General features: G+C 34.4%; 1 protein-coding gene across 2 annotated transcripts in view; it reads right to left on the bottom strand.

The window, feature by feature from the left end:
• The window catches only part of Stk31 (serine/threonine kinase 31), a 77169-nt gene that overhangs the window by 50864 nt on the left and 13610 nt on the right, over positions 1 to 12695 (bottom strand). For both annotated transcript variants that reach the window (XM_015490351.2, XM_048786322.1), the window contains exons 6-8: positions 12508 to 12666; positions 3018 to 3376; positions 1646 to 1820 (exon numbers count right to left, since the gene is read on the bottom strand). In XM_015490351.2, the coding sequence (XP_015345837.1) occupies positions 1646 to 1820; positions 3018 to 3376; positions 12508 to 12666 (693 nt within the window). The remainder of the gene's footprint in view (positions 1 to 1645; positions 1821 to 3017; positions 3377 to 12507; positions 12667 to 12695) is intronic.

Genomic DNA, 12695 nt, shown 5'->3' with positions numbered 1-12695 from the left:
CCTCATACTGTGAGGCAAGCGCTCTGCTACTGAGCCACAATCCCAGCCTCACACAGCTATTCTTGGGAGATTTCGAGGGAGAATGAACCTGAAACTGAGCCTAACTTGAAGCCTAACTACCACAAAAAGGAAATATATAAAGAAATCAGAAGTGCAGATTAAGTAATTCAAGAGATACACCAACCAAAATGCAATATATAGGCCTAACTAGAGGGAATTCAGACTGGAAGAAATCAATCTGTAAAAGGACTTTCATGGAGCAAGATAAAAAAATCAGAACATTGTCTAAATTTTAAATTATATTAAGCAAGTACTACTTAGTTTCAGTATGAATAGTATTATGATATGATCTGGTTGTTTTTTGTTTGGGGGGTTTTGTTTGGGTCTGGAAGTTAAACCCAGAGCTTTGCATTTCTAAGCATGCACTCAATGAGCTACACCAGCACCAAGTCCTTTTCTTATTATTATTATTATTATTAGTTGTAGTTGGACACTAGATGTTGATGGACCTTTATCTTAATTTATTTTTATGTGGTGCTGAGTATGGAACCCAGCGCCCCACACAGGCTAGGAAGGCACTCTACTGCTAAGCCACAAGCCCTGCCCCACCCATTCCTTTTGAAGTCCTTTCCTATTAGCACTGTATGCATACTAAACAATATGAAATTCTACAAATGAGATTTGTTTTAAAATAATACACAAAGGACAGATTTAACTAAGACTAGACTACCCATGATCATAAAAACTGATATTGAGTACATGAGGATTAATTATTTAATCTTTCTCCTTCTGGAATGTTTAAATTTTCCATAGCTAAATGTTTTTTTGTTTTAGGGGGGTTACCACGAATTGAACTCGGGGACACTCACCCACTGAGCCACATCCCAAGCCCTATTTTGCATTTTATTTAAGGACTCTCACTGAGTTCCTTAGCACCTTGCTTTTGCTGAGGCTGGCTTTCAACTGGTGATCCTCCTGCCACAGCCTCCTGAGACGCTGGGATTACAGGTATGCTCCCAGCTAGCTACAAGTTCTTTAAAGAACATAAAAGGAACTGGGTGTGGTGGCACACACCTATAATTCCAACAACTGAGGAGGCTGAAGCAGGAGGATTGCAAGCTCAAATGCAGCCTCAACAACTTAGCTAGACCCTAGAAAAATGAGTGAGATTTCATCTCAAAATAATTTTTTTTTTTTAAAAAAGGGCTAGGGGGCTGAAATTGTAGCACAATGGTAAAGCACTTGCCTACCACGTGTGAGGCACTGGGTTCAATCCTCAGTACCACATAAAAAAATTAATATATAAGTGTATTGTGTCCACGTACAACTGAAAATGTTTTAAAAAATAAAAATAAAAAGGTCTGGGGATGCAGCTCAACAGTTAAGTGCCCCTGAGATCAATCCCTGGTACCCCCCCCCAAAAAAAATAACATAAAATATAAATGAGAAATTCAATTTCAAACATCCAATGAAATCCACACATTATTAATTTAAAATGTAAGAAAAATTTTTCATCTATAAACAGATATAAGGAAAGGAGAAAATAAATTGGGGAGTGGAAAGAAGAGTTCCCCTTCTGTAAGAGCAAATCAATGTACACATTTCTTGGTTGAACATTCTTTACAACTTAAGCTATTAAACATACCTGCAGCTCCTGGGAAATCTGTTCTACTTTCAATTCTAATGCCTTATAACTTTCCACAAGAGCCTCCTTCTCTGTCTTTAGTTTTTCATTCTCTTCAATCAGTTTTTGGTCCTGCTTAATTTTTGCCAGGCTGACATTAGACCCTAAATTAAAGTCACCAACAGCCAAACTTTCCCTATTAAAAACAAATACACTCATTTTTAAAGATATACCGTATAAGGCTGACAATGTTCACAAATCAAAATTACCTTGGATTTTTATAATTGTAGAGTTAGCTTTGGAAACTAAAATCTTTATCTCATTCAACATTTAAAATTTTTAATTTAATGCAAATTAGATTTTACAACTGAGTCATGATTCAAAAACAGTACCTCCAACTATCCTATATTCCAGATTCCTTATTAGTATAATCAACTGAAAAAAACAAAGTAAATGGCATTTCTCACAAATCTTTCTCTCAATTGTGTCCCTGCCCTATTTGATAATTCAGTTCCTAAAACACTTGTAAGATCCCATCAAATAGCTATGTCACCCAAAACCTGCCATTAAGGTTTGGCTCACAATGCAGATATTTGCTATATATAAATATCAAATCTTAGTTTTTTGCTTCAAGTTGATGATTCAAAATTACCTGAAAAAGGAAATCCTAAATATATGTTTAAGTTGGCAGATATATGCCAATTCCCCTGATCTCCTTATTAATATTGTGCATTGTGATATAATGAAATATCACAATGAACCCCATAAATATGTACAATTACTGTGTTAATTTTAAATACTTTTTAAAAATTGAATTCCTTTTGGAATAATCAAATTCCATCATAATAAGTTTTCATAGGAAGAACAAAGAAACTCATTCAAATATTATTATAGCTATAGGAAAAAACACCAAATCTTTTCTTTCTCTTCTTTCTTCCCCCACCACCCACCATCCCAGCCCCACTCTTCTCCCACAACATACACACTGGAGAATGAGCCCAGGGCCTCGTGCAGTGCTAGTTCAGGCTCTACTACAGTAGAGCTATACCCCTAGACACAACTTCAAATATTATTTGAAACTTGGCTTTGCATCAATAATTCCCACTTAGGGGTAGATTTTTATTTTTGATAAAAGCATTCAAAAGAGTTGGCATGAAAGTTGGTATGTGAATTTTCAAAAATCCAAGAATTATTTTTCTTTCAAATCCCTCTGAATGGAAACATTCTGTTAAAGAAGAGAGCAGCTTTTTGAGAAAAATATAAATTACCAAAACTGCTCCTCAAAAATCACTGACATAGTGAAGGATTCCAAAAGCATGAGCATTAACTTCTACAAGGGCCACTACCATAAATTTAAACTTAGTTAAAACTAAAAACCCCACCACACTCTTACTTTGGAAATGTCACAGGATTTCCCGCATCATTTTCATTCTTCAGATCAAGAGTCAGCCTTCCATTTAAACGTCCCTTTGGCCTACTGAAGGTTGACTGGTTTGATCTGTGCCCCCACAAGGGAATGGGGTTCTTGAGATTCCTCAGAGCAAGTTGACTAGGATCCGATTTATTTTCCTCACAGGCATTAGGGCTGGAAGAGAGTTTGCATTTTTCTGCAAATCCTTTCTTAGCCACCTCTTCCCCTATATCAACACTGCCATACTCAGCCTGAGCAATAACTGTTCCATCTTGATAGGTTGCTTTAATTCTCATTTTTATTTCCTTTTCAAAAATCAAGCTCCCCAAAAAGGTTCTGCCCTAAGAAAGACAAGAAAGAAGACATAAACCAGCTATATCACATTTCTCTTCACTTTTCTTTCTACCCATTTTTTTTAGGTATGTTTCTTCATTCTAGAATCTCTATGTAAAGTATCTTATCTTGTTGTTGGCTACATGCAAATATATTTCCGCATGTGTATGAATGTATTCCAGTAACATAGTTGCTAAAAACCCATAAATAAAGCTAATACCTGTATAAGTAGCCATGTTTATAAATTTTGAAATGTATACTAATTAAATATGTAGAATAATTTTTGAACCCAACAGAATGTATTAACAACTCTGGCCCCATATAAATATAATGGTGTCCTTATATCTTCCCAGAAGATCTAAAATCTGCATACTACAGTGATACAACCACGTTGATGTTTACAGCAGCATGATTTACAAGAGCTAAATTATGGAATCAACCCAAATACCTGTCAACAGATGAATTAAGAAATGGTGACACACACACATTAATGGAGTTCTACTCAGCCACAAAAATTAATGAAATTATGGCATTTGCCAGCAAATGTATGGAAATGGAGAACATCACACTAAGTGAAATAAGTCAAACTCAGAAACTAAATGAGTGCTTTCTCTCATAGGCAGAAGCTAGAGTAAAATAAAAGAGGAGAAAAGGATAGGATAACATAATGATAAAGGGAAGATAAGTAATGTAAAAGAAGGAGCTCAAAAGGCAGAGTGGAAGAATGGGTAAGGGAAGACAATGTAAAATGAATTCTTTAAAAATCAAATTATGTGCATATATAACTATACAACAGGGAACTTCACCTTTATGCATTGGTAGAAAGAACCAATTAAATATAAATTAACAAAAGGAAATCTAGTAGCATAGAGAATGGAGAATGGGCAAAGGGAGGGAAGACAGGAAGGACAAAGGAGAAGGAAAGGGAAGGAGCATAAATTACAATCAAATTCCATACAAGTATGAGTTTGTCAGGATGAACCCAACTACTACGTATAACTATAAAGCTCTAATAAATAAATAATAATGGTGTCCTAAAATGAATTTCTGGTATTTAAAAAAGATATTCAATTTCAACAAAACTTAACAGTTTTAAAGGAGGAGTCAGGTATTTCAACAAAACAGTTTTAAAGGCAGAGTCAGGTACTGTGGTTTTAAAGTAACAGGAGTTAAAAAACCAGAAACTCAAAGCACAAAAATATCAGCAAATTCTTTTAAAAATCTACAAAGTAAAATTATGGAATATGCAATTCTAGAAATTTCTATACTCATACTTTCTTAAAAAAAATTTTAAGGAGGCCACAGCAGTACGAGAAGCTACATGAAAAGTGAGGTGCTGGGGCTGGGGTTGTGGTTTGGTGGGAGAACACTTGTGTAGCATATATGAGGCAATGAGTTCCAACCTCAGCACCACAAAAAAAATAAAGGTGTCCACCTACAACTATAATAAAAAATTGTTTTTAAAAAAAGTGAGGTACTTGCTAACTCTTAATTATTAACTATTACTCCACTACAAATATATCTAAAACATATTTGAGAATGAAAGATGGAAACAACCTAAATAAGAATTTTCCTACTCTTCAAGAAAATTGTAATTTTTTAAAAAATTACTTTGATATGATCTAATTACTTTTAATTTCTAAAATTTCTCTAAGCTCCTTTCCTAATTTTTACCCTACACTATAAATTCAATGAACAATTTTTTTCAGAATCTGTAAAACAAATTTAACAACCAACAGAATTAGTGGGTACTGCGTAAGGTTACTGGTTCCTTAGGGATATAATTAAAACTGATGGTCCATATCTTACAAGAAAGAGCTTTATTTTTAGCTATATTCCCACTAGATAAATATCAAAAACAATATAATTTATGGAAATAGAACAAACTAAATAAGAAATCATATCAATAATACTCAGAAAAATAAGAATGCAGAGATCAAACTAAAAAACTAAAACTAAACTAGCCAGATTTTAAAAAGAAAAACTTCAAAATCCAAAAAACTTAGTAACACTGGTAAGGATTAAATATTTTCTACTTATTTTAACTAAACAGCAATATAGAGGGTAGAAAGTGAGACCTATAAAAGTGAGACCAACTTCTTGTGCCATGGGCTCTTTTATCAGTCTACTAAAATCTTTTGGACTCCTTTATCAGAATAATGTTTGTAAATGCATGAAATATGTAGCAACACAAATAAAAATATTTCACTGAGATACAATTTAACACCATGTTAAAAAAAAAAAAAAACCCTGGGCCTAGAAGAATTTCTATGAGGGAAGAGAGGATATTCAAACTGTTTTTGTATTTAAGGATCACCAACCATCATTATAAAAAAAAGTTTTAGCCCACAAGCCAAAATGAAAAAGTATTTAGGTTAACAAAATCATGGTTATAAATGTCTCAAAGCATGAAACTTAGAAATATACAAATTATATCAAGAGGCCTGAATTCACCAAGAATACCACTGTAAATAGCAAATATGGTTCAGAAAGCATTGCCAATCAAATGAGATGAAGCAAGCAAAGACAACTCAAAATGTAATTCACTAAAATACATCATCTTAAGATTTTGATCAACTGGATAGTTTTGTATTAACATCTTACCTACAAAAACCTTTGTTTTCCAACCATTATTGCCAAAAGCTTATCTAAAATTCAAGTATACGCCAGTCAGGGTGGGGCATGCCTATAATCCTAGCAACTCAGAAGGCTGAGGCAGGAGGATTCCAAGTATGAGACCAATCTCAGAATTTAGCAAGGCCCTAAGCAACTTAGCAAGAAGAACCTGTCTCACCATATATAAATAAAAAGGGTTAGGGATATAACTCAGTGGAAAGTGCCCCTAAGTTCAATTCCCAGTAACAAAATAATATTCAAATAAAATTTCTACCCCTAGGAAGTGTTTGAAAATTATGGCTAGAATACATAGAATTCCTAATCTATCAAGAATTTGGGGGGTTCTCTGCTTCCTGGTTCCATGTTCTGAGATGCTTCCTGTATACCACACTCTTCCACTATGATATTCTTCCTCTCTTCAGATCCAGAGCAGCAGAATTGGCCATATATAAACTGAGACTTCTGAATCCATTTCAGCACACATTCAAGAATATAAAGTGGAGTGGGACAATATGACTAATGACTGTAACCCCAGCAACTCTGCAAACTGATGCTAGGAAAACTGATATCCATCCCTATGTGGATGAATGAAACTAGATCCCAATCTCTCACCCTACATAAAAGTTATTCAAAATTGATCAAAGATATAAGAATTAGATTAGAAATTTTCCAACTGCTAGAGAAAATATAGGGCAGCAGTTTACCATATAGTTATAAGCAACCACTTCTTCAACAGGACTCCTACAGCTCAAGAAATAATACCACGAATTCATAAACAGGATGGTATCAAACTGAAAAGTTTCTACACAACAAAGGAAACAAGAGTGTGAAGAGATAACCTACAGAATAGGAGAAAATCTTCACTTGTTACTCTGCTGACAGAAATTATCCAGAGAATATAAAGAACTCAAAAAACCAACCACCAAAAATCAATAACCCTATCAATAAATATGCAAATGAACTAAACAGATACTTCTCAAAAGAAGAAATACATATAGCTAACAAATAAACAAAAATAATATGTTCAACAACTTTAGCAATTAGAGAAATACAAATCAAAACTACACTGAGGGCTGGAGATATGGCTCAGCAGTAGTACACTTGCCTGACATATGTGAGGCACTGGGTTCAATTCTCAGCACCATATATAAATAAATAAAATAAAGGTCTATCAACAACTAAAAAAAAATATTTTAAAAAATCACACTGAGATCTTATCTCATTCCAGTTAGAATTGCAGCCATTAAGAATACAAATAATAATAAATGCTGCAGAGGATATTGAGGGAAAAGGACAACTGCTACACTGTTGATGGATTGCAAATTAGTACAACCACTAAGGAAATCAGTTTGGAGGTTCCTCAAAAGACTAGAAATAGAACCATCATATGACCCAGCTATACCACTCCTTAGTATGTATCCTGAAGAATTAAACTCAGCAAGATATAGTGGTAAAACCTGTATTTCCAGCTATTCTGGAGGTTGAGGCAGGAGGACCATGGATTCGAGGTCAGCCTCAGCAACTTAGTAAGACCCTGTCTCAAAATAAAAAAATAAAAAGGGTCAGAAATGCAGCTCAGTGGTAGAACTCCCCTAGGTTCAATTCCTAGTATCACACACACACCCACATACACACAAATTAAAGTGAGTACATTATAGCAATACCCATGTTTATAGCAGCACAATTCACAGTAGCCAAATCATGGAACTGACCTAGGTGTCTGCCAATGGATGAATGGATAAAGAAAACTGGTATATACAAAAAAGTTTTATTCAGCTATAGAAAAGAATTAAGATTATAACATTTGCATGAAAATGGATGGAACTTGAGAGCTTTATGTTAAATGTATATTTTCTCTTATATGTGTAAGCTACAGAGAAAAAAGGGAAAAAAAACAAAAAAGGTGTGGAGAATCTTGAAAACAGGAGACCATTAGAATAGAAGGGGAGTAAAGAGAGGTAGGAGGCAAAGGAAAAGGGTGTTACTGGGGGAAAAAACTGACTAAATACTTAACAAATCCTACTATTGTATACAATTATAATACACCAATTAAAAAATCTGAGAAAACAGGGAAAAAAGAATCTTTGTCTTTGGACATCATATAAATTCAAATGGAAATAATCTACTGCCGAGTTTCTGTTCTCATGACTAAAAGGCTTAGGGGTCACTCCAGTTAAACTGGGATAAACTGGGCTGCATGAAATAACCACACAAGAGACACAATACCTTTTTCTTTGGGGTCGCTGTGATGGCTCCTCTGACCTTAAGGGTCCGCAGGAAGAGAGAGAGCGAGAGCACTCGCTGACCCCTTTTATTGAGAAGAAGCTATTCAAATGAGGCAAGGGGTCAGGTTTCAGGGGGCTGAGTCTATCTTCATGATGTCCACTGTCAGCAGGTTGACTGACACCTGGATAGGCCACACTCAAGGGGACAATAAGGGGACACACACAAGGCACTTCCATGGAAGATTCTATCCTAAACAGGACAAGGAATTATATTACAAAGGAACAGGTGAGCATAGCTTCACCCATGGGACTGTAGCAAGACACACCCATGCACAAGACACCGACCCTCGAACCCAAGAAGGGTGGGGAAAGCTCTGCCACATTTCTGTGACTGAGCGCCTCAGCACCCAGCCAGGGAATGTGACCCAGTCACGTGTAAGGTTGGTCTCCCACAATCTACTTTCTACAAAAACTTGAATTACCTAAAGCTGAATGCTGTAAAGGTACACAACTCCTTTAGAACTTTTTATGTATAAATTTGATTTTTAGACTTCTCTCTGAAGTCAAATTCTTTTTTGTTATAGTCACCCATCACAATTAGTACCAAGTTTTCAACCAGATTCTCCCTGAATAGTTATATCCACAAAGAAAGAACCCTAAAATTGAATTCTCAGTTCTAACTAGCAATAAGAATGACAAGGTAGATGATAACATGAGTGTTTTTTACCATACTTTGCCATAAATATATATGCCAAATATTCTTTTGTAAATGTTAAAACATTTAATTTTTATCATTACAAATGTATTATATTTTCCATTAAATCTGTGAGAGAGATATACACAAGTACTTTTAAAACATATTTAAGAGATAAGTTACCTTTTAAATAAATCTGGTTACTGGTTCAGAACACAGAACTTTCAATAATTTAAAAAAGGATTAATGTGCTGGGTGCAGTGGTACATGCCTATAATCCTAATGGCTTGAGAAACTATAGCAGGTAGGTCCAAATTCAAAGCCAGCCTCAGCAAGTTAGCGAGACCCTAAGCAACTTAGTAAGCTCCCATCTCAAAATGAAACAGGGGGTTGGGGTTGTGGCTCAGAGGTAGAGCACTTGCCTAGAATGTGTGAGGCACTGGGTTCAATCCTCAGCACCACATAAAAATAAGTAAATAAAATAAATGTATTGTGTCCATCTACAACTAAAAAAAATTTAAAAATAAAAAGGGTTATTGGTATATGTACACAATGGAATATTACACAGCATTAAAGAGAATAAAATTATGGCACTTGCCGGTAAATGGATAGAATTGGAGAATATCATGATAAGCGAGATAAGCCAATCCCCCAAAACAAAGGCCAAATGCTCTCTGATAAGTGCATGGTGATCCATAACGGGGAGGGGGGAAGTATGGGGAAAATGGAGGAACTATGATTGGGCAAAGGGGAGGGAGGGGAGGGAGGGTGCATGGGGACAGGAAAGATGGTGGAATGAGATGGACATAATTACCCTAGGTACATGTATGACTGCACATATGGTGTGATGCTACATTGTGTACAACCATAGAAATTGTGCTGCCATTGAGTACAATGAATCAAAATGCATTCTGCTATTATACATACCTACCTAATTAAAATAAATAATTAAAGAAAAAAATTTATCAAGTCATACTGATTGCCACAGAAATTAGCCAAAGGGGGAAAAAAAGGATTGCTTGAGCTAATAACTTTACTGAATTTATCTTTCAAGGTGTGGTTTCTAAATGTGAATAAATCCTTCATTATAAAAAAATTTTAAAAGGGGTGGGGATGTGGCTTGGTTGTTAAGCACGCCTGGGTTCAATCCCCAATACTAAAAAAAATTAATATCTAATGTCATTTTTTAATTATTTCATTTCATTTTCCAAAATGGCAAGTTTTATTCAGAAACAAGATAGCTCATATGCTTTATACTTTATTCTACCTAATCTTGAATATGTATACTAGAAATTGGCTAAAATCTTTACACTGTTAAAATCCAATTTCCAATCTTTAGCTCTCATTCTGATTCTATATATGCTTTTTAAAGTATGCAAGGCATATATAAAAAATTCAGTCTTGGGTTGATCTTCAGCAATTTGTAAGCATTGTTCGGAGTATCAATTTCAACCATGCTATATAGCATTATGTGAATGTGCTGATTTAAAACTGTGCTCAAGGCATTTCAGTTCCCGGAATACTTTCTGCAAGTGTGGGAAGTATTTACTTGTTTTTGTTTTTATAGAATCCCTACATTCACCCATTTATTTAAATTCTAGATAAAATAAATACTTGCCTAACACCTAACATGCAGGGAGATTAGGCATAAAAAATATTTGTCAAATATAGAGACAAATGTAATATTTGTCTCTACCAAGACAGTCTTATCTCTACCAAACTCACTATCCTGTGGGAGAGAAAAATTACATTTTTACATGCCTTTCATATTGCACAACTAAAACAGCTGTAGGGGAACAAATGTATGCATTAGCAAAATCTACATATGTGACTCCTGATCTGGGAATTAACGACTAACTGTGGACTTCTTATGCAAAGACATTCAAGAATAACTATTTTTTTCCAGATACCAGTCTGCTAATTAGCTTATCTCTAATCAATATTTTTAATACTGAACTAAACATCCAAATACAAATGTTTATACATAGCTGCCTAAAAAGAATCTATGGAGCATACAGAACAGTCTCAACTGAAGTTTATTCCTTCAGTTCCAAACTTTTAAAAAATGCCTTCTAGCCCTTGAGGTGTATTCAGTGATTGAGCAAGTGCCTAAACTACAAAAGATCCTGGGTCCCAGACCACAAAGAGAACAAAACCAAAAAAGCCTTTTCTTTCTTGATTCCTGTTTGTTTCAATCAACATACATCTGTGTATCATCTTACCATGAAAATAGCAATGGATTTGGATGAATTCTAGCCACCATGGCTCTGCACTAAGTAGCTTTATGATTTTGAATAAGTTATTAAGTTGTTCTAGACCATGATTTCCTTATTTGGGAAATATGATAACAGTAGATCAATTTTAAGTCTGTGACTTAATATTATAGGGTTCTAGGCATGTGGGAAATTCAAAACAAACCTTTACTTTGGTCAAAGCTATTATTATAGAAAAAATTAATTAAAAATTAGATTTTAAACCCAAAATACGAGGTATAATTTAATAATATCTACATTTTATGTAAGTCTGAGCTGTATACACAGAAATGTTTCTCATATGTAACCACAGTGCAGCAAATTTAACATTCAACACACCGGCAAGATTACCAAAACACAGAAAAAGATGCAAATACAAGGTTTCTAAGTTGTAAGTACTGTTCCATATAATGCGGATTAAATCATTTTTCATATAAGCCACTTGAGTTGCTAAACAAAACTATTATAAACCTATTACTTTGAAATGTAATATCCCTCACCAGCACTACCACTCACAAAAAGAATAAATCATTATTGTATAGTAGACTTAAAAGGAGGTATTCCTATAAGTCTATCCCTGAAATTATCAAATGTCTTCCACAATTAGTTAACTTACCCACAACCCAATGGAAATAAATACAAACTAGAATCCAGATTAGCAAAACCCACAACTTGATGGAAATACAAACTAGAATCCAGATTAGCAAAAACATCACTGTCAATGACTATATCATAGTATAAACCTCTACCAAAATGATAAAATCTGATTAAGTATAACCCACTAATTTCAATTTGTGATATTTATGGTCAAGGCTAGGTTAAAGACCACTTTTACTTAATATATTCACAAAAATGATAATCAAGTAATTGCATTCATTATTTTCTTCAGCATGTTAAAAAAAACAATCCTTTTAAACTTTTACATCATAGACAACTATTCACATTTGTTTTATTTATATATGTGTGTGTGTATACACACACACACACACACACACATCACTTATCTATTCATCAAGAATGTCTACCTAGCAAACATAAGCATGATTATATAATTGCTTTGGAATTATTTTATGCTTCGTGTGTATATGTGCCCGTGTGTGTGCATGCAGTGAGCACACACTTGCACATACAGTACTGGTGATAAAACCCAGAGCTTTATGGCTATGCATGACAATACTCTATCACTAAGCTATATCCCCAACCCTGAATTGTTTTAATAATTCATATTTTCTACTAATTTATATGGATTTGTAATATTGAACAAAGTTAATGAGACTTAACTACACTAACATCTTTTTCAAGCACACAGTTTTGTTTTTACTAACAAAAAATGTTCAAAATCTGTAACTTGCCTGATCAAACTGGGTAACTTCTTGGCCAGAAGGAATCTGTAGTCCCCAAAGTCTATACTTTTTGGCAACACTGGAAAATTGCAGTTCCAAAGGAATTTCTACTATGTCAGATCGGTTTAGAATTTCAGTGTTTCCATAGTCAACATACCTCACCAGACACTAAAAAAAAAAAAAAAAAAAAAAAAAAG

The sequence above is a fragment of the Marmota marmota genome, unplaced genomic scaffold (genome assembly GCF_001458135.2).
Source record: "Marmota marmota marmota unplaced genomic scaffold, marMar, whole genome shotgun sequence".
Classification (NCBI taxonomy): domain Eukaryota; kingdom Metazoa; phylum Chordata; class Mammalia; order Rodentia; family Sciuridae; genus Marmota; species Marmota marmota.
The sequence above is the reverse complement of the archived record's forward strand: the minus strand, read 5'-3'. Positions and strand labels throughout refer to the sequence as shown.